The sequence below is a fragment of the Sesamum indicum genome, linkage group LG2 (assembly GCF_026168435.1).
Source record: "Sesamum indicum cultivar Baizhima isolate 11 linkage group LG2, ASM2616843v1, whole genome shotgun sequence".
Taxonomy (NCBI): domain Eukaryota; kingdom Viridiplantae; phylum Streptophyta; class Magnoliopsida; order Lamiales; family Pedaliaceae; genus Sesamum; species Sesamum indicum.
In genome coordinates, this window is record NC_142658.1 from 15,394,901 (window position 1) to 15,418,454 (window position 23,554).

General features: G+C 29.9%; 2 protein-coding genes across 2 annotated transcripts; both read right to left on the reverse strand.

Moving 5' to 3' along the window:
* Positions 1-2,111: 2,111 nt before the first annotated feature.
* On the reverse strand, positions 2,112-5,015 carry LOC105155764 (protein DETOXIFICATION 21-like). Its single transcript, XM_088878011.1, has 8 exons — positions 4,779-5,015; positions 3,750-4,294; positions 3,448-3,534; positions 3,315-3,371; positions 2,986-3,224; positions 2,711-2,829; positions 2,287-2,373; positions 2,112-2,186 (listed from the first exon to the last, which is right to left on the reverse strand). Exons 1-8 carry the CDS (start codon positions 4,998-5,000, stop codon positions 2,112-2,114), a joined length of 1,431 nt encoding a protein of 476 aa, XP_088734137.1. The 5' UTR covers positions 5,001-5,015.
* Positions 5,016-12,662: 7,647 nt separating this feature from the next.
* LOC148789214 (protein DETOXIFICATION 21-like) lies at positions 12,663-16,024 on the reverse strand. The gene is made up of 9 exons (XM_088878012.1): positions 15,882-16,024; positions 15,523-15,796; positions 14,497-15,038; positions 14,195-14,281; positions 14,062-14,118; positions 13,733-13,971; positions 13,460-13,578; positions 13,053-13,139; positions 12,663-12,961 (listed from the first exon to the last, which is right to left on the reverse strand). The coding sequence occupies exons 2-9, from the start codon at positions 15,781-15,783 to the stop codon at positions 12,887-12,889; spliced, it is 1,467 nt and encodes a 488-aa protein (XP_088734138.1). The 5' UTR covers positions 15,784-15,796; positions 15,882-16,024; the 3' UTR covers positions 12,663-12,886.
* Positions 16,025-23,554: the final 7,530 nt, after the last annotated feature.

Sequence of the window (23,554 nt, forward strand, 5' to 3'; positions counted from 1 at the left end):
TGAGACCTTCAATCTCTCTATTTCACAAAGAATTGCATTAAGCTTATCGGAATAGTTCACTGTTATAAGATATGAGAAGGAGTCTCCTATTTATAGGGTCGAGAAAAGAGATGGAGATGGAAGATAGAGATCACTTTCCATAAACCATCAGCTTGGTTTTGGAAGGAGACCATCGTTGCAAGAGGAAAGTGAATCACAGAGAGGAAATAGAGAGATGTGAGATATGAGAGAATATGAGGTTAGGTATAAAATAAGTAACCAATCCGAGTCGGGTCGGGTCGTGGGTCGGTTTGTGGGTCGTGAGCTTGGGCCAAACCGTAGCTATCCAAGTGGGTGTATTGGGCCTTCCTATTTTTGGTCATGGGTCATAAATTTTTCAACAAATTTTTATATCTGTATTAAAGATTTTTCATTCGTCATTTTGATAACTTATCTCTCTATCACAACCACCCTCTGTACGTACGTGCATACAAGTTTTATATCAATACATAGTTCATATTTATAGTTAAAGAATTTAAAATCTTTTAATTCAAAATTATTTAAATAAATTCAAAAAAAATATTATTAAAAATTAAAATTCATAACTCTAATCCATTAATTCAGATGTAATATAAATTAATTGGCAGATATAGCAACGAAAAGAGATTTTTTGTTTTTTCTTACATTGTCCGTCACAATTACCTACAAAAACTTCCTCTTCATCACAACCTCCCACCAGATTGCCTATTTGGTCAGTTCGGTGCAACAAAATTAAAACTAGGGCTTCAAAGATGGATTTTTCGATCTATTAAAACTAAAATTACTGTTGTTAAAATATATGGCTATAGAAAAATCTGTCGCCGCATTGGCAGCTGAAAGCCTTGTGGCTAAATTTACATTTTTCGTCCTATAACTTTAAGTCATTAGTATTTTTGGTCCTGTAACTTACTCAATTTATATATTTACTCATTTTTTTGGACGAATTTAATCTTGAACATATCACATTTGGTCCTTTTTTTTTGGGCAAATTTAGTCCTTTATCAATAATTTTGGTCCTAAAAACCTATAGTTACAGGACCAAATATGAAGTCTATTATAGTGTAAAGAAGATCAAAATTGTCAATACAGAACTAAATTTCTAATAAATTGCAATACACTTAATTTTAGAGGATTTTATAGAAATATTATATTATGTTACTGCATTTTACTAGAAAAATAAGATGACAGCTATATAAATATCTGATATAAATAATGCTATAGTCGCGCACATTTAGTAAAATATATATATATAGGAATCACATGTCAGTGTTGGTAGTATATTAAGAACTACACGGAACTCATTAATGCTGCCCAAACTCATTAGATAATAATTAATTAAATAACGACTTATGCCCTAAATTTCGAAAAGTTTCTCATTTTACTGTATTCTTGCATCTCTTTTTTATATAATATTTAGGGTTAATTACATATATACCTTCCTAAAATTGCAAAATTATATTTCTCTAAAACAATTTGAAATTATACTTACACCCCTTTGAAAAATCATTATTTACACCTAATCCCATTTTATTAGGCTTTGGACAAAAAATTTTGATTTTAGCAAAAAAAAAAAATATTTTTTGCATAAATTTATAATTTTACCCCTTATTTAACATTTTCATGTGATTAGTTGTACTTATAAAAGAAAAAAGTATAATGATGTTAACATCACTCCATATATATATATATATATATATTTATATTACATTTATCTCTTTATAAGTACGAAAATTCACATAGTAATGTTAAATGAGGGAAACAATTGAAAACTTATGTAAGTTTTTTTGCTTACGTTAATATTTTCCATCCAAACCCTAACGAAAAAAGTTCAGTAAAACGAGAATTTTCTAAGAGGGTGTAAGCGTAATTTCAAAACTTCTTTAGAGGAAACTGTAATTTAGCATTTTCAAATGGGTCTCAGTGTAATTAACCTAAACATTAATATAAACAAGCACTTGAATCGCTATTAGGAGTCGGCGTCATTATAATCCCCATTGTATTTCACATAAACAAGTCATGTATATAAAATTTTGGCTCGAAAAATCACGAATACCATGTAACATTCCTTAGAAATACAATTAAGGATTTGTTGATCAAGCAGCTGTTGAGTTATGAGTAGGTTCAGTTTCCACAAACCATTTGTTAACTCTTGTACGAGCAATGGTGACCTGCATAGACTCAAGAAGGGGTTAAAGAGATCGATCACATTAATTTGATAAACGGATTCTTGACAAAGGAAATGGAGAAGAAAATCAAAGGGATCTGCACCTGTTTTTCCCAATTTGTTCTTTTTGTTATTATCATCAGAATGATAGTTTGAATGCACGTCCCAGTTAACATTCCAATCCAAACACCCTGTCAGAACAACATGCTAGTTCATGCCAAGGAATAATAACAAACTCGTAAGTATGAACTCGTCAGGCTTATGAAAGAACCAACGATTCGAGTTGGAGCTGGAGTTAAGCTATCGGGGAAAAAATTGTTCAAATTGGACTAGTTATTTTTTGCAAGTCGGGCTGAAACAATCTTCTGAGAGTCAATTATGAACCATATATTGACTGGTTTGATTTGTTTTTCGGTCCTGGTTGCAGAATACTGCTACGCTTACTTTTGATATTTTTATTACCATGGATGTAATACTATAGACATTATGTTAGTACCAGAATGCAAGGTTGTTGTGTTGGAAACTTACCTCAACTTGTAATTTGACGACATAACCAAGCAAAACCCCAGTGGGAATTCCTATCAAGTAATAGCAAGCAAGGTTCACATATACCACGACGCTCTGCCATCCAGCCCCAATAGCAACACCTGTCCACATCAAAACTTTCCATCACAATGTGCTTAATATAGCAAGAAGCTAGACATTCTTTCGGCACATATTTTGGTTCGTTGATGATGTTTGGTTATTTTGGAGAAGCAACAAGAAATATATCAATCAGATCAATAATCGAATATAGTCCTCACCAGAAAGAACTGGTTGGACGCTATTCAAAAGTATGGAAAACGCCAGAAGAGGCGACAAGTGAGCGACTGCCGCAGCCACATTATGATCTTTCGTGAATATATAGGCTACATGTTCTCGGAATAACAGGAAAAATACAAACAGCAGGAATCCAATGGAAAAAGAAGTTAGCACTATGTTCACAATTGAGAATTTTGCCGCTTTAGAATCCCCTTTTCCTAGCTCATTTGAGACCCGAACGCTGCAATATAAAGTTGGAACATCATGGATCAAGATCAAGTTTTGTTAGCTTTCATGGCCTATAAGACAACTGTAAGTACGAAAAGAATACCTTGCTGCGGCCATGAAACCAAGCGATATCATCATTTCCCAACCATTGATGCTAAGACTGAGGTAAGGAAAGGATTTTCAAGTTCTGTATAAACGAAGGATGAGGAAATTAAAGAGAACAGAAAGAGTAGTACCAGATAGAAAGAGCATCAAGTTCAACCTCTGCGTTTTTCAAGTTTCCTGTCAAAAGAATCAGTATGGCATTGTACCAGAGTTCGAGACTGTCACCAAAGACAACAACTATTGAGGTTAACGAATGGCAATCCTCTGCCAAAAATCCATAGGTAATTGTTTCAAAAGCTATGTTTTTATGTTATTATCTCATTGCAGACCTGAAGAGATCATAACTTTGCATGAAATGGTTAACAATATGAGTACCAAAAGATGCCAAGTTAATGAATTCATGGAACTGCATTTCAGGTGGATTAGGCCTTACCAGAGCATAGCACCAGACGATAAAGAAAGCTTGACAACCGGCCAAAGATCTTTGAAGGCTAAGGTTGTGAAACCTTTCCATGTTTCTCGACATCCTCCACAGACAACGAATATAAATTGCCCCACGTTTGGAAGCCAATATGCCAAAATTGTTGATATCAAAGCGCCTTTCAGACCGAATTTGTACTTAACTGTTAGAAGCCACGACAGGATAACATGAAACGATAATGAAAACGCTGCCAAGTATGTGATGATCACGTTCTTGCTTTGTGCTTGTAAAAATATTTGGCAGCTGAATGATAGGATAAAGGAGTATATCACAGGAATGAACCAGAGAGCAATATTCCCCGCCACTTTCGCAATAACTTCATCCTGTCCTATCGCTTTTAAGATAGGGCCTGCAAAAATATAAACGGGCACTAGTACAGTCGTCGTAATTACAATCAAAACAACCCATGATCGTTGCAGATATATCCCGAGCATGTGGTATTGTCGTGCTCCGTAGGCTTGCCCACATAGAGTTTCCAATCCACTAGCCGCTCCTAGCTGCAGGTTCAGAATCAGAAACTTCAGGTGAAATGTTCACAGTATATGTTTTACCTCATCAAAAGGCAACTCTCACGTTTCAAATTGATATGTTTTTGATCTTACATATACCTTATAATCCACATCTTATAGGCTCTCCACCCGACAATCAAATCATAATACGTGCACTTATTCCCCCACAAGAGATAGAACTATTTACTAACGTAAAGTCTGACCCAACGTTACACCCACGACCAATTATCACATATCAACTCTACAGTGAGTTGCCAAATCTAGACTTACAGCTTCCTTAATGCATCTTTTGTAATCACACGAAATTATATTCCGAATCACGTAAAAATTGTGTGTTTTTGCATTTGTTTTTCCTATCATTTCTTCATCCATTTCACATACAGTCTTGCAATTTCCCGATCACTTTGATATGAAGAAATCAAATTCCAAGAACTACAAGAATGATAAACAGAGAAGGTATGAAGTAGTATACCAATAAACCATTGGCAAATCTTGCAAGAAGAGTGGCAATCAAAGCAAAAGCAGCCAGCTCTGTGGAGTCAATGTGGCCTATAAATGCTTGGCTGATGACATTTATACCGAACGTCGAGAATCGGGTGAAAATAGCAGGGCCAGCCACCACCCACATCTTCTTGTTCTCCATCCATATTTTAGCCTTGAGATCCTCTTCTTTGCTCCCATTGTTCTCATCCATATTTTGGGTTTTGATTAATTCTAACTGTGTGTATTATATAAACCTAGATAAATGTGCATAATTAATAAAATTTTTAATTGTTAATTTACTTGAAGAAATTAAAAAAAAATTAAGAAAGTTTTAAAATATGAAAGGTACGTAGTGGAAGTTGAGAAGAGTTGTTACAGCTTTGATCTCTTAAAAGTTGTTGAAAAATGGGAGAAATAGGTGCACTTCATCAAAATTTGAAAATATCCATAAAATGAGGGCCAGATCAATCACAGACTAAGTGTATCGTACTTGCTAAGTGATTGGTCACTTTCCTTGAATTGCACACCAATCACACGACAAGTATATTGCACTTATCATATGATTGGTTCAGATTTGACCGAGAGCCCGATGGCTTAGAATTTCCATAAAATGGGAGGAAAGCGACTGTTTTTTCCCCTTCAAACTAAAATTCCATCAATTTTAATGGTTTTTTACTTATGGAAGAACAAAAACTGCAACCTCAAATTGTTTGAAAACCAAAAGCACATAACTGACAATGTTCGAAGACCAAAATTCACAATTGTCCGCAGCCTAACATCACATTTTCGTAGCACTTCACTCATGCACTGTGAGTTGTTCTTACCTATTAATATTCCCATCCCCTTGACATGAAGGATCTAGCCTCTACGTTAGTCCTAAAGACAATTTTCCGTCTCAGGAATAAAATATCACATACATCTTTTTAGTTTTTTGCTCCCTTCTCACATCATATTCATGGTGTGTATTTCAAAAGAAACTCCCTAAGAAATGCTTATCCCAATTTATTTAGATTCTAATATTTCTTTCAATCTCCTTTACATACTTTCCGCATGCATAACGAAATGAAAATTGGTTGGGGTGTTTGATTGGGAAGAAAAGTGTGGTATAAGAGAAGTGGAAGTAAAAATAAATGTATAAGAGATAATTTGGTGTTTTGTTTAAGGAAGAGATGAAGGTGAAGTAAAATTAGTTGTATATGAAACCCTTCCGGAGTGCAAATTTGTTCCGTCTGAAATTGGGCAGAAAAGTGGAATTATAAGGCCAAAAAGGCAAAAAAATATACTTTTTATTTTTATTTACTCAATTACCCGTACATATCTACATATAATTTTCCTCCAATTTTTTTCTCCTTCCCCCTGATAATACCGTACACAATTGTCAGGGAAAGTATAACAAAATCGCTAGAAATGCTTGCCTTATTCAATGCGTCTAGAGATCATATATAAAGTTGTTTTGTGTACCATCAAAAGCATTTATGTTTGAATTTGAATTTGTTAGACGAAAACATTGTTAGTAATTTTTATTTTATTTGAATTAAACAATTTAGAATAAATGAAAAATACTCATTTTGACAAATATTTTTATTTATAAAAAATATTCTTCTTCTTATTTGATAAACATTTTCATTAATAAGCTTTTCAAATTTTTGATATACTAAAATTATATTAGTATAATATTAATTCAATTATTTCTAATACAAAATGAAGAGAAGGATTGTTTAGTATAACTACAAAAATTAGTCATTTTTTTTCAATCTGTTTTTTTCGTACCAAACAAGAAAAGTATTTGATATTTAATCCCGATTCAATCATACTAAACAACTTGAAGGAAAACTATTATTCTTTTCCTCCCTCTTTTCCTTTCACTTTCCCTTTTCCTCCCAATTGAAACGTTAAGTGTAGTTATGGACGGAAAAAGCATTGGAGGGAAAAAAAAAAAATGATTATAATTTGGTTTAAATGCAATTTACCTTCCTATGATATATGAAATGAACAAAAATTTTCCTGTAAATATAAAAGCAAATTATCTCGTATCTTAATCTTTGATGGGGCCGTAATTTGCTTTATTTTTTAAAATATAAGGGATAATTTATTATTTTTTTTACATGAAATTTTTTACTCATTTTTCGTATTATAGGAGTAAAAATTGTAGTTTATGATATGCCAATTGGTAGGCTTTACTTTAAAAGCTGCGACAACAAATGGATGTAGTTCAAATGTTTTGTGAGACATAATTGTCAATAGTTGCTTTCTACTTTCTAGTCCAAGAAGAATTGTCTCCTCCTCTTTCGCCATTTTTGGCAGAGGAAGAGAATAATGTAACTTAACTACGAAAATCTAACGATCGGATCAAAAGTGTTAAAAATATGATAGTTTGAGAACTAATACTGTTAAATTTGAAAGTTTAAAAAATCAAAACTATATAAATGGTCAAGTGTACGGATGAAATCGTATTTTATCACAAAATAAAATAATAATATAGAAAATCATGATATTAACGGAATGAGCTCGTTGTTGAACGGATGTTAAAATTAGGGAATATTTCTAATTTTTCAAGCAACAAACATGTATTTGTAATTATGCCAATTTTTAAAGAAGATTGTCGTAATTTACTCTAAAAAAACTTACAATGATTTTATTTATAGCCACACAATATGACACGAGGAAGCAGTATGAACAACTATTGACCGATAACTGTGAATAGCGACTATTACCTATAAACCCCTTTATTAGAACATATAACGACTTTAGGGGTGGGGGGGTAGGTGATGTTCTTGGTTGTTTAACCTTTGAAGGCAGATATCAGAGACCTCAAAATTCAGCCAAAAAGGGCAAAAAAAAAATCATTATCTCACCTAATTAGGCTAAAAAAGTATTTAAAATAGCTTCAATTTTGGTTGTAGATAACAATATAAGTAAATCATATATGTGTGTATATATATATATATAGATGCTATATATATATATTAGAATGCATGACGTGTATTGTAAAATCATATATTTAGAAGTGATCAGTACATCAATTAATTGCAAAAAATATTAAACTTATAATTTTATTTATATATATATATATGTCTATCATTGAAACATTAGGATATACAATTATATTTAAAAAGAATTGATAATAGGTATTTAAAGCAATTTAATTTTATTTTTTGTAATTCATTTTAAGATTTACTTGTTACTATTAAATAAAAAATAATAATTCTTAAAAACCAAAAGTTTCGATTTTATATTTACTAATTATTATATTTGATGATCTTGTAGTCGGAATAAATTAGTGTCAAATTAAAATATTATTGCATAAATGTTATTTTATGCCTTTATTTGTAATTTCTAATTTGATATTTTCTGTGTTATTTCTTGATCTCATTGATATGAATCTAATTGTCTATTTCTTATTCAATAACATATAACATTTTTTATAAACTTAGATGGTGTTCGACTAAACACATTCGAAACGTCTTGTAAAATATTTTAAGAGTTTAAAAATATGGAATTATATTTTGGAGATAAACTCTTAAAATATTTGGGTAACCTTATAATTACATGTTAGAGTGTTTTATATAGGGCAAAAAAAAATTTTTGGTATCGTTAAAAAAGGTAATTTTCATTTTTGGTACCACAATTATTGTGAATTTGAGTTTTGGTACCATTAAACTAAAAAATAATCATTTTTTATCTCATAAAGTCATGTGCGGCCCACATAACTGTTATGCTCCGTTAACTGCCGTTAACCCCATCATTTTGGAGAAAAAAAGCACGTGATGCTACAAAAAAGGAGGAAACTTTGGCATAAGTTAGGCTTCCAACATCCCAATTTCATTTTCCCTTCATATTCTTTCCTCACTTCATTTTTTTTTTCACCATATTAGAAAAGTATTATTTTTATATATATAATAAAGAGTTATAAAATTATAATTATTTTTATTTCAGATAATTTCTAGGATCTATTTTACTATTTTAAAATTAAATTATTATTTGGTTTAAAAATATGTTAATATTTGAGAAAAAGTTAATAAAAAATTGAAATTTATTTTGAATAAAAGTATTAGATAAATTTCATTTTATTAAATAATAAATGAATTTTTAAATTATAGTTATTTACATTAGAGATAAATATTAGAAATAAAACTAAAATTTATTTCTTACTTTTTTCGATCATAGTTTATCAAAATATTTTTAGAATAAATAATAATTTAGTTTTAAAAATAATTAGAATTTGTTAGAATTCATCTAAAATAAAAAAAAATTATAAACTATTTTATTATTTATATTAAAATAAAATTTCTTTTTTAATTTTTTAAAAATAAAACTTTATTTCTTATAATTTATGGTTAAAGTTTGTTAAAATAATATCAAACAAAATAAAAATTTAATTTTAAAAAAAATTAATAGTTGCTATAATTTATCTAGAATGTAAATAATTTTAATTTAAAAATTAATTTATTATTTAATAAAAAAATATATCTAAATACTTTTACTCCAAAAATAAATTTTAGTTTTTATAGTTTGTGATCAAATATTAATATATTTTTAGACCAAATAATAATTTAATTTAAAAAATAGAAAATATCTTAGAAATTATTTTAAATAGAAACAATTATAATTCTAGATCTATTTTATTATATATATTAAAATAAAATTTTTCTAATATTTTTATTTTTATAAAAAATAAAAACTCAAAGTTGGTCAAAATATATTTTTTTTCTTTTAATGGTACCAAAAGAAAATATATATATATTTTTTTTTGCAGTTTTGGTATAATTAAACATGACCTTTGAAGTCAAAGTCACGTGAACGAATAGGAGGTAAAGGCCATTAACACCCACGTGCAAGGAACATGGCCTCTGTCATTAACTTGGGAGCAAAAAGGCGTATTTTTTTATGTTATAGTACCAAAAACGACACTCGCCATAGTTATGGTAACAAAAATAAAAATGTCAATTATATGAAGGATAAAGATAAAATACTAACAAAATTGTAAGACTGATTTTGTTTGTTGAATATTAAAATTAAAGATTTTAAAAGATCTTATAAAATAGATTGGTTGAACTTAAAGAACTTATAAGATAATGAATATCTTATTTCAAGATCTTATAAGCTTTATTAAAAAAAAAAAAATACCAAGCAATTTTATAAACTTTATAAATTTTCAAACATCATAAAAGATATTTTAGAGAGCTCATAAGCTTAGCCGAACACCCACTTAATCTTTTATGTGCATATATATTTATGCAATATTAAAAAATCAAATAATAAGACGTTTCTATTTAATAAATATTAATGTTTTTATTTGTCGATAACTATTTTTATTTCTAATACGTATCTATTTTTGTTACCCTTAACTTAATTTTTTATAAGTTTATTCCTAAAAAACAATATATTTTCTTTTGCTAGTATATACAATTGAAATTTAGTTTACAGACTAATATGTTAGTATATAGTTATTTCTAAATTGTTACCTTTAATAGTTATTAATGTTTATCCTCAACTTTATAAAATTTTATCTTGTTTTAGTAATATTAATTATACACATTATATTTTTTTATATTCTTTTATTGATATATTTTTAGTTTTAAATGTTTTGAAATTTATTGCTATACTAATTGTTTATTAATTTTAAGAAGAAATAATCCAAATTGAATAAACCCTTAGTATAAAATAATTATATTTTGTATCTTGTTGCCTAATAGTTATATTAATTATATTTCAATAGCAAATATTATAGTTAGATTTTAAATTTAGTTATTTAATATAATATTGACTATGCTTATTACATATATTTTAAAATATTTTATTGAACCTATAGATGTGCTGCTATTTTTTCTAACATCAAATATTATTTAGTTTATTTTAGAATGCTCACTCATGCAATTTATTGTGATTTTTTCCATTATTTTAATGTTAATCAAGTTTACAAATCTAAAGTTAAAAGCACAAAGGATCAAATAATATTCTAACTAAACTCCCTACTCATATGTAATTTACATAATTTGTAATGAATAATATGAAAGGAGCACTTGTATATTTGAATTTTGTTAAAGTAGGTTTACTTAGTATATTTAAGAGATAATTACACTCTCTTCCCTAAAGTTTGGTCCGATTACAGGTAAATCTCTTGTAATTTAAAAAATTATATTTAGTACCCCTGATTTTAAAAGATGTCAAAACACTCTACAGAAGTGATCAATTTACCTTTCTACTCATTGTAAGTGGCCAAAAAAAAAAAAATTAGAAAAAGACCATGAAAATTGAAAGACATGTGTGAAATGAACAGACATCATAGTTTTGGTGCCTTTGTTATTTTCCTCTTCTCTTGGGCATCACTACTCGCCTACTCCAAAGATGCATAAAACAATCCACCGATCATTGTCTCTTGCAAGCTTCTACAAAGGTGTGAGAAGAGTTCAAACTCAGTATAGTTGTCGACTATTTTGTTAGAAAATATGAAAAATATGACTAAGAAAGGTATGTATTTGGCCGTATTTTGGGATTTTAATAGTTCATCTCTCTTCTTCTCTTACAAAAAAATGTTTGAAAAATTAATTCATACTGAATTCGACCTTGATGATTATGCTTATACATACTTTGTAACACTTTATAGAATTTATAGATTGTGGTGCTATTCTTTCTGACATCAAATATTATTTGTTTTATTTTAAAAAGCTTACCGATGTATTTCATTGTAACTGTTGAAAAAATTTATGGCACAGGACCAAATGGTAGGCTCAACTATCCATTTGGACGGCCCAAGCTCAAGCCCACGACCCGACCTGACCCGACCCGACTCAAGTGCTGAAAAATAAAATCCTAACCTCTCATTCATTAATCGGTCTTTCTCTCTTCCTCTCTTTAATAACGCCATCTTATTTGTTTCTCTTCTTCTTGCCTCGGTTTCCATGGCTACTGGGACTTCGTCACCACCATCCTCCTCCATTAACCTGCAACTAAAGTCACCTTAAATATGTGATCGGTTCGTGGTTGTGGGTAACTTAGTGTGTGCAAGAACTAAGTGTGAGAAAAAGGGACCTTTTGTGGCCAAAGGGTTTTGTGCCGAACTTCAGCAACCGTGGGTGTATTTTAGGCTGCCAATCTCCGTGATCGTGAGTAAAGCCAAAATACGGCTCTCTGAGCTTTTTGTGTGTTCGATTTTTACTGCTTTGATACTTAGTGTATTTTGATCTGTAATTTGTAATCTGTTTTGTATTTTGAGGGTTTGAAACTCATTGGCTTCTAATAATAATTAGGCCCTCCATGCAACAGTAACTTTTGTAGATTATCATTTTTAAGTAATTAAGTTTAAAAATCATAAGTTAACAGTGCAGAGGATCAAATAATATTCTAACTGCTACTCATATACAATTTTCATAATTTGTAATGAATAATAAAAAAATGAGCACTTGCATTAGTAAGTAGGTTTACGTAGCATATTTAATCAATATTCTAACTTCTTTAACAAGATTTATAAATTATATTAATTCACTTTAAATTAGAGAAATAATGAATTTATTTGAATTGAATTACGATTGCCTCCTTATAGAACAAATCAATAAGTTCAGTTGTCCTATTACTACTTTTTTTAAAAACTTTTAAATGATAACTTTGTAATATTGAATTTTATAATTAAAGGAGTGTTTGTAACACTTTAACATCATTAAAGATTATTAAATCAAACAAAAATGAGCTGGCAAATACTTATTGGATCAGTTGCTAAGAACGTGTTACTATCAATTAAATAGTTGTGAATTTGATTCTTTTTGCGAGTGTAAATATTGTATTAGAGTGTAATTTTGAAGGCATATCCTAAGTCGTGGTGATGACCTAAGCTGAAGCCCAAGTGAAATTATTAAAAAAAAAAAATTGCAAGCTATTAAAAAAAGGATCATTACATCTATTCGTGATCAATGGTCTATTTATACAAAACACTCATACCTTCTTAAAATTACACATAAATTTACCAGAAAATTGTCATCATTTATACAAACCACCTATACTTTTTGGAAAAGCCCCAAGAACATCGGCATTATTACACAAATTAAGAGGTATATAAACTTTCGCTCAAAAAATCACATTCGAGTATACAAAATTTGTTCATCAAGTGGCCCCTGAGTTATCAGTAGGTTTAGCTTCCACAAACCATCTATTAACTCTTGTGCGAGCAATGTAGACCTGCAGAGACTCAAGAAGGGATTTAAGACATCACATTTGTTCAATGAAATCTCAGCAAAATAAATGGAGAATAGATTAAAGGGATGTGCACCTGTTTTTCCCAATCTGTTCTTATTGTTATTATGAGCAGAATGATAGTTTGAATGAACGTGCCGATTAGCATTCCAATCCAAACACCCTGTGAAAACATGCTAGTTAATGACAAATAGCATCGAGGTATAACAAACTCGTAAATATGAAGGTGTCGGGATCATGAAAGAACCAACGATTTTGACGCCTGCAAGTGCGTAGAACAAGTTTGAGTCTAGTCAAACATTTCTTTTTTCCTATATCATGTTTCAAAAAGTGAGTTTAAGCTCGATTTGATTGTTCAGAGATCAAGCTTGAACAAGTTAGGTTAAGTCGAACATTGACTTGTTTAAATAGGTTTACTACTATGGGTGTAATATGAGAGAATATGGTACCGATATCATCCAGGTGGTCGTGTTGGAAACTTACCTCAACTTGTAATTTGATGACATAACCAAGCAAAAATCCAGTGGGAATTCCTATCAAGTAATAGCAAGCAAGGTTCACATATACCACAACACTCTGCCATCCAGCCCCAATAGCAACACCTGTTCACATCAAAACTTTCCATCACAATGTGCTTAACATAGCAAGAAGCTAGACATTCTATCAGCACGTATTTTGGTTAGTTGACGATGTTTGGTTATTTGGAGAAGCAACAAGAAATATATCGATCAGATCAATAACCGAATATAGCCTCACCAGAAAGAACTGGTTGAACGCTATTCAAAAGTATGGAAAACGCCAAAAGAGGCGACAAGTGAGCGACTGCCGCAGCCACATTATGATCTTTCGTGAATATATAGGCTAGATGTTCCCGGAATAACAGGAAAAATACAAACAGCAGGAATCCAATGGAACAAGAAGTTAGCACTATGTTCACAATTGAGAATATTGCTGCTTTAGAATCCCCTTTCCCAAGTTCATTTGAGACCCGAACGCTGCAATATAAAGTTGGAACATCATGGATCGAGATCCAGTTTTGTTAGCTTTCATGGCCTATAAGACAACTGTAAGTACGAAAAGAATACCTTGCTGCGCCCATGAAACCAAGCGATATCATCATTTCCCAACCATTGATGCTAAGACTGAAGTAAGGAAAGGATTTTCAAGTTTTGTATAAACACAGGATGAGGAAATTAAAGAGAACAGAGAGAGTAGTACCAGATAGAAAGAGCATCAAGTTCAACCTCTGCGTTTTTCAAGTTTCCTGTCAAAAGAATCAGTATGGCATTGTACCAGAGTTCGAGACTGTCACCATAGAAAACAATAATTGAGGTTAACGAAAGACAATCCTCTGCCAGAAATCCATAGGTAATAGTTTCAAAAGCTATGTTTTCATGTTATTATCTCGTCGTAGACCTAAACAATTCGTAACTTTGCATGAAATGGGTAACAATATGAGTACCAAAAGATGCCAAGTTAATGAATTCATGGAACGGCATTTTAGCTGGATTAGGCCTTACCAGAGCATAGCACCAGACGATAAAGAAAGCTTGATAACCGGCCAAAGATCTTTGAAGGCTAAGGTTGTGAAACCCTTCCATGTTTCTTGACATCCTCCACAGACAACGAATACAAATTGCCCCACGTTTGGAAGCCAATATGCCAAAATTGTTGATATCAAAGCGCCTTTCAGACCGAATTTGTACTTAACTGTTAGAAGCCACGACAGGATAACGTGGAATGATAATGAAAACGCTGCCAAGTATGTGATGATCACGTTCTTGCTTTGTGCTTGTAAAAATATTTGGCAGCTGAATGATAGGATAAAGGAGTATATCACAGGAATGAACCAGAGAGCAATATTCCCCGCCACATCTGCAATAACTTCATCCTGTCCAAAAGCTTTTAAGATAGGGGCTGCAAAAATATAAATGGGCACTAGTAGAGTTGTGGTTACAATCAAAACAATCCATGATCGTTGCAGATATATCCCGAGCATGTGGTATTGTCGTGCTCCGTAGGCTTGCCCACATAGAGTTTCCAATCCACTCGCCGCTCCTAGCTTCAGGTTTGGAATCAGAAACTTCAGGTGAAAAGTTCACAATGTTTTACCTCATCAAAAGGCAACTTTCATGTTTCAAATTGACATGTTCTTGATCTTACCTATACCTTATAATCCACATTTTATAGTCTCTCTATCCGACAATCAAATCATAATACGTGCCCTTATTCCCGCACAAGAGATAGAACCATTTACTGTGAAACGTGAAATCTGACCCAACGTACACCTACGACCAATTATCACACATCAACTCTACAGTGAGCTGACAAATCTAGACTTACAGCTTCCCTAATGCATCTTTGTTAATCACACGAAATTATATTCCGAATCAAGTAAAAATTGTGTGTTCTTGCATTTGTTTTTCCTTATCATTTCTTCATCCGTTTCACAAACAGTCTTGCAATTTCCCAATCAGTTTGATGTGAAGAAATCAAATTCCAAGAACTACAAGAATGATAAACAGAGAAGGTATGAAGTAGTATACCAATAAACCATTGGCAAATCTTGCAAGAAGAGTGGCAATCAAAGCAAAAGCAGCCAGCTCTGTGGAGCCAATGTGGCCTATAAATGCTTGGCTGATGACATTTATACCGAACGTCGAGAATCGGGTGAAAATAGCTGGGCCAGCCACCACCCACATCTTCTTGTTCTCCATCCATATTTTACCCTTGAGATCCTCTTCTTTGCTCCCATTGTTCTCATCTTCTACTGCCCTCAACAGCTTCTCGTTTGTCTCACCTTCCATTTTACTGATCTCTCTATTCCGTGATACACAGCAGAAAGACAGAATCAATCATCACACCTAATACACGCACACATATACACAGATGATATCTCACTCACATGGAAAGAATTTTATATATAGAGAACTAAGAAGAGCAGCAGCAGAGTTCAGCCCTCCACTCTCCCTTTCTTGTTCCGTTGATTTTTCTCTCTTCTGTTGCTGATGAAATGTCGATGTCCCGTCTGGTTTCATGCACTAAGAAGCTGCATGTGTGTATATATATATACACTAACTTAGAAATTTTATCAACATAACAAAAATATTGGTATACGTTAACGATTGAAACACGTTGGATGGATGCATAATTTAAATTTTGATTGCATTCTTTTAATTGAATGAAAATTATAAAAAACAAAATAAATAATTTACCAAACTAATAAAGTGAATTAACTTCAATTATATATAAGTAGAAAATTATTATAAAATTACTTAATTAAAATATAGTAATTTGTAAAAGAAAGTATGATTAAAGGAATTTTAGGCCATCTACATTTTGACAGCACAGATTCTGTATCTAATGCTTACTTATTTTACACTATATTGTATCAGAAAAAAAAGATAGAAAATAAATAAATAACATGAAATTTTGAGTATTTAAAAATTGGTATGATAAAAAGGTATTCTATTATAATTTTAAAATCAATGTCTTTGGCTTTTCTTAGGAATAATGCCGCCGCTCTTTTATGAGATTCAACGTAATTGTACGTAAACCACTTGTGAGTTGAAAATGACATCTATTGTTTGAATTTCTTTTTGTTTACCAAATGGATTCATTCGTTAGTCAAAATTTAAAAAATTGTTGATATCGACAAAAAAATAAAAAGAAAATTCATATTTTCTCTTAATTGATTTATTACTGACTTGTTGCAGGTTAAATGAATTCTTGACCAAATTGCCTTTATACAGCTTCACATGCTAATGTATGTGAGGAGGTATATTTTCACACTTATAAAGATAGTTTGGTCATAAAATAATTGTTCGGTCTGAAACTAATCAGTAATAAGTCAATTGGGGTTAAATATAGATTTTCATTCAATTTTTTGACTATTATCAATAAATTTTGTGAATTTTTGACTAGAGGATTAATAAATTTGTTAGACGAAAATGAATAACAGGGTTACTATATATAATTTAACAAACCATATATTGTCTATGTGTGATTACACCACATCTCCCTTTTTCTTACTAGGCCTGTTCATTTCGTTTATAACCGAACTCTTTTCGATTTTTTTTCTTTTCGATTTTTTTTGGCTTTGAATCGAAAAACCTATTTATTTATAAAAAAAATATATAAATAATTTAGTATTATTTTTAATTTTGTCCAAAAGTACCTGTACAAAATTATCAAAATCTAAAAAATAAAATGTACAATGAATAAAATATTTACAAATGCAATTCAAAATTTCAAATAAAAAGAATACAATAACAATCCATTCTTTTAATCCAAAATCAAAATAAAAATTTAAATTCAAATTTTAATAGTACAATATTTAATATTCAAATAATATATAGTGACTAAATACATTTTGTCGTAATGGATTGAAATTGTAATGATAGAATTCATATGCACTATATTAAATATTTATTTACATAAATATTATCAAAATGTACAAAATTGTTAATTAAGCTAGTTATTAGATAATATGAACTAAAATAGCAGATTTTAAATATTTAAAAATGGAAGAATTGAAGATTGAGGAACGAGTTAGAAGAGAGAGATGAGAAAGAGTAAAGTTATAATTAATAAAATTAAAATATATAAAAAAATTAATTTTTCGATTCGATTCAGTCACCGAACAATGAAAAAAAAAAATCCGACCATTTAAAACCAAATATTTTATTTTTATAAAATCAAACCGAAATATGAAAACCCCTACTTCTTACCTTGCAAGAGCTATATTAATTAATAGGAAAATAGCATTTTTCATTTCATAACTTTAATTCGGTATACTTTTGATTTTATTGCTTACTAGGTTCTTGAAAATAGGCTTATAATCTAAAAAAATCTCATTTTCAGTTCTCTTGCTAATATCTATTAGAAAATTGATAAAAATAAATAAATAAATAATGGATTGTTCGCACTACCATTTCTCTCTACTTTAAAAAATAACGACCACGTGACATACAACACATTTTTTCCGGCAATTCTCTAATCTTTATAATCAATTTATAATCTTTTAGAGTTATTTTAATTTGTAATGGTGATTAAATAAAAAATGACATAAATATCTGATAATGAAAAGAAAAGTTAATTATCTAAAAATCTTTCCATGTGGAACTCTATTCAAATTATAAGCTTTTTCCTTTTTTCCTTTTTTGATGTCTTTATGTCAAATACTTTATGAAAGCTTTTCAGAGACTGTCTGACCTTTCTGTGACAGGTAATTTTATTTTATTTTTTTACAGCAAAAACATAAAAATAAAAAATAGTGATTTATGTGATATTTTAATTTTATATTTTAGTTTTTAGGTTGGATATATGTATTTGTGTATATTTGTGAAGATGGGATCTAAATAATAAGATGTTATTGTATATCATATATTAATTAATTGTAAGTGTGTACCATCATTTTAAATAAATTAAGACTAAAAATTTGAGTAATGTGAGAATTTTAAAGTATACCTCTTGACAATAAGGTGCTTTTTAAGGACAAATATTGGAGATTGGGGGCCAGGTGGATAATGTTGCGGACATTGTTGTGATTTGTGTTTAAAATTATATATTTAATAATTTCACACACAAAATATTAATATAATAATAAAATAAAGGATGTCTAGTTTTTTTCATGGAAAACTCGACATGAGAATAAATATGTCAAATTTTTTCTTTAAATTATGGGATCAAATTAAAACTCCTAAAGGTTTTAGCCCCTCTATCTTTGGGACTAAAAGTTTTTTTTTATAAAGACGCCGAAAAAAGGGCTCCTTTATCCCACATTCCACTAACAGCTGCTATTCCGACATCAGGGCAGAGCACCAGCTCTTCGTCTTCATCTAATAATTAGACATGGACAGGAGACCTTCCAGCACGCTTTATTCTGTAAAATACTTTTAAATTTGGGCAACGGGTTGATCCACTGTTGTAGATGAGAGAGTGGGCCACTTGCAATATCCTCTCAAAGGGTGTAATTATTATAAACGTATTGCTTTCGAGTTATTATTATTGAATAAAAAGTAGCAATTGATGAATGAAAAAACTAGACCTGTTATTAGTAATTTATACAGAATCATTACAAAAAAAAAAAAAAAAATAGAAGATTAACGACAAATAAAAATCAAGTGATAATTTTGATATTGTCACTAATTATGTATATTTAATGATAAGAATGTCTATTTTGTAACAATAATAAGTTTTATGATTTTAATAATTATTATATTTTGTAAAAATTGTTATTAGCAAGAATAAGTGACCAAACAAAATGTGAATAAGGTTGTCATTACATACAATTAGTGACACGTGTATAGTGATGACCTAATGATAATAAATAATAGTTGCTATTATATTGTGTTGTCTTAAGTTGTCATTATATACGTGTCACTTATTGTATTTAGTGACAATTTTATATAGAACTTTTGTCACTAATAATAATATAGTGACAAGATAAAAAGTATTGTCACTTAATATATATATATATATATATATACTTTTAGTGATAAATATAAACGGGATAATTACACTCCCGTTTGGATAGTTACATCTAGCATTCCTGAAGTTTACTTCTGTCTAACAAATAACTCCTTCTATTACTCAAAATTCACCGAATTGGCTGATTTTAGCAAAAAAAATTTATATTTACGCGGGTTGACTTATACCTAATTTATGCAGGTCAAATAAATCTTTTTATGATCAAATTACTCTCACACGTCTTTATGCATTGATGCATGGAGGGAAATCTTGCAGTTTCAGTCCCATATCATAGGCTCATTTCAATTTAGGCTCATTTGTTTCACTTTTCACACATAGCGTTCCATACATTTAAAATTCTCAATGTTAGTCCCACACGTGACTTTTCAATCCAATTTTTAATAAAAAAAGTCACGTGACCATTAGTGAGTATACTTCTTGGTCTGTTTTAGTGGGAAAAAATGACTTTATTAGGAAAAATGGAAGTTAGGGCTTACAACAATATTTTTGCACCCTAAAAATTAATTTTACAAGCTGTTGAGGGGCCCATGTCCATCAAGAGTAGAAGAAGTTAGGTAAATGAAAACCGCGCATGTTATTGTGGGACGAAGGCGTATTTGAGGACTTCATAGGCACACAAAAATCCAGGTAGAAGATTTTACTAGGGGGACATTATAGGTGAGTGTGATTATTTATGTAGAAAATCTAATGTTGTTATACTTAAGCTGCAATAAAAAAGTGAAGAGCATGGAAGAAGAAATCGAAAAGCTTCAAGTAGCTATTACAATGTTGAAATGGAGAGTGAAAATGTCGTTTTACGTATTGATGATGTTTTGAATATTTTTCTTGTTTAGTCGTTTGGGTTGAGATGTCTTCTCACTTCCTACACTCTTCCTTCGTACCGTAGACTACAATTATCTGTTCAATTTCTTTGATTTCTAATTTAATTTTGGGTGGGTTATATTTCAGGGTTCTTGATTTGGTGGAATTTGTGGCAAATTAGGACAAGGAAAATGTAATTATTGTTCCTTCAAGTCAATTATAGCATGCATGTGATGTTTACGTATGATTTTTAGCCCACCAATACAGCCTTTGTGGCCGTACTTAATTCACATGACTTTTTCATTAAAAATTGGACGGAAAAGTCGTGTGGGAATAACATTGATAATTTTTTTAAAATGTATTGGATGCAATGGGAGAAAAATGTAACAAACGTGACTAAATTGAAAATGAACCTATTATATGGAACAAAAAATATGATTTTCCTACATGTGATGAGGTATATATTTACCATTATAATGGTGGTTTAGCCAGAAAAAAATTATTTTACCTTAATAAGTTAGTAATAACTCAATCGAGGTTATATATCAACTTCATTCAATTTTTTTGTTATATCACAAATTAAGTGAATTTTAATTAATGCATAGACTTATTTGTTATACGGAAGCAAATCTCAGGGATGCCAGATGTAATTTTTCGGACCACGAGAGATCTATGTATAATTACACTGAACCTCAGGAGAGGCGAGGAGAGTTAATTATCTGAATATAAAATTATCACTTTATATTTTGTCAATAATATCATGTTTTCTTGTAGTGAATATTGAATTAGGCATAAAATCAAAAATTTATAATTTTTTTGCTGATATCAGCATTTTCCATTCAAACTCTAATAAAATGGGAGACTTTTAGAACGACGTGCAAGTATAATTTAAAGGTTTTTTTCAAGAAAAATATAATTTCATATTCTTAAAGAGAGGTCTCTATAAATGGTTATCCTGATTTTTAAATATAAAAGAAAAAACTTTATTCCAGAATTTATAAACCAATGGAAGTGTTTTATTTGGTATAAATAATGAAAACCTGCATTAAGAGGGCGTACCGCACTTCTGGAAGAAGTTATGGCAAGCAACAATATTGATGGGGAACCCAATTTTAATGCGAAATACCAAAAATATCCTCAATAAAGGATATTTTTGTCATTATGAGCTCGGGATTGGCGTATCCAGAGAAACGGGTTTGATAGCCCGAAATCCAGACCCATTTGGAGAAAGAAGATTTCAAAATATCGGGGACCGTCCGATCGAGAATGTCTACTCTTTAGATGAGGACACGTGGCTCAAACAACAATAACTACCTAGATCTTATAAATACTCCGACGTATCATCATTTGAGGTAACTGGCATTTAATTATATTCGACCTACTTAGTTACTGATCGCAAATTTTTCACTCGACCTTACTAATTTGAGCGTTGGAAGGTCTAAGTCGAGGACGCACTCGATGAGCCTCACGTACTTTCTTGTCCTCAGGATCCAGCATTATCTTGGTAGAGTACGTGGCTGTGAACGAGATCGTCGTGCAAGATCGCATACTTCGATTAAGATCTAATATATATATAAATAATTAATGTGAATGAGAAAAGAGAAAGCCAACTGCAACTTCTGAATTCCCACAGGTTATCAGCAGCTAGGAGGTATGAACAACAAAACATTTCAAATCCAATTAATAGTCCTAATGCCTTTAAATTATTTAAACAATGATAAATATATTCATTTTCAATAAAAAAGAAAAAATAATATTTTTACGTGATTAATTCGGTAGAAGAAATTTTTAAATACTTTAAGGTTGCATTTGGATTGAAGAATTTAAAATCATAAATTTTAAATTTTTCATATCAAATCCTTTGGATATGTTCGGATAATTTGAAATAGAAAGGATTTCAAATCCTTTCGTTTTAATTTTGAACTAAGTTTTGATGAATATGAATGGATTTTAAATACCTTTCAAATTGAGTTATTTGAAATCCTTTCTCCAAATCCTTCATTCAAATTCAAATCCGTCAATCCAAACACACCCTAAGAAAAATTTAATTTACAAGGGCCTATAAAATTTAAAATGAAATAATGGAAGTAATTTGTTCCCTGTTGTGAAAAGAAACTCATACACTTACTTAAAAGTGTTATAAGTATTTATAAGACAGTTCATTATTTCATAATTAATTATGTTAAAAGTAAAATTCAAGATGTATTGCAACATTTAAAAGAATTCAATTTTTTCATATTTATTTTGAAAAATTATAATGTAAAATTTAAGCCATTGAATTAAAATTTAAAATTTTGCAATCAGAATTTAATATGTTTGACGATAAATACTAATATCCTATATATTTATTATATTAATTAATTAGGAAAAATATTTCGGAGTACTTACTTGATTATTGTATAAGTTACTATTCAATAATGAATTTTTTATAATATTAAATAAATGTAGAAAAGCATACAAAAAAAATAATAAAAGTACTACAATTTCGAGAATCAATTATGAAGAATAAAAGTAGAATGGCTAAAATAAAAATAAAATATATTCATGAAATTTTTTATTAAGAGTATTTATTATTTTTATTTATAAATCTAAGCCCAAATCGTCATTGCTTCAAAATAATAGAAAACATCAATGGGGTTCTAAAACAATATTAATGGTAAACTACAGGTACCAATTGTGTCATTCCAAGTACTTGGGGTACTAAAATGGCATTGATAAAAAAACTCCGACCAAAAAACATTTTACCCAGTATTTATATATATGTTTGAGGGGATAAATTATGGGTTATAATTGTTATTTTGAATTTTTTTTATAAATTATAATTATATATATTATAAATATATTTTAATAGTTATCAATTATATATATTATAAATTAAAAATAATTATATATTAATAAGCCTAATTTGATCGATTGACTAGAAAGAGTATTTTAGTCATTGGGGTAATTTTTTATATTAAAAATTTCATAGGGAGATTTTTTATATTTTTGATATATCACAGGGGGTCAAAATGGATTTAACCCAATTAAATTTATTGTGTCATCAATTTATGACTTATCAATTTAGTCATGAAAAAAAAAAATGTTCTTTATACAAGCTTAACACACTCTAATTTAATTATGCAAATATACTGTAGCATAAATTTAGCTAATAAGATGGAAGTAAATGGACACAAACAAAAGTTCAAGAAAGGAAATTGAAAATTTTATTATATTAATTCTTAAACAAATTCATAGTTATTACTAATTATGTTTTTCAAACAATCCAAAGTTTATAATTTATGA

What these genes read in the sequence shown, in the direction of transcription:
- LOC105155764 (XM_088878011.1), bottom strand. Translation starts at nt 5,000, where the DNA reads ATGGATGAGAACAATGGGAGCAAAGAAGAGGATCTCAAGGCTAAAATA. An exon ending in CTTGATGCTCTTTCTATCTG is followed by an intron (nt 3,372 to 3,447) that starts GTACTACTCTTT and finishes TCCTTACCTCAG; the next exon opens with TCTTAGCATCAATGGTTGGG. An exon ending in TCGTCAAATTACAAGTTGAG is followed by an intron (nt 2,374 to 2,710) that starts GTAAGTTTCCAA and finishes TTGTTCTGACAG; the next exon opens with GGTGTTTGGATTGGAATGTT.
- LOC148789214 (XM_088878012.1), bottom strand. Translation starts at nt 15,783, where the DNA reads ATGGAAGGTGAGACAAACGAGAAGCTGTTGAGGGCAGTAGAAGATGAG. An exon ending in TCGTCTGGTGCTATGCTCTG is followed by an intron (nt 14,282 to 14,496) that starts GTAAGGCCTAAT and finishes CTATGGTGACAG; the next exon opens with TCTCGAACTCTGGTACAATG. An exon ending in CGTTCAACCAGTTCTTTCTG is followed by an intron (nt 13,579 to 13,732) that starts GTGAGGCTATAT and finishes TGATGTGAACAG; the next exon opens with GTGTTGCTATTGGGGCTGGA.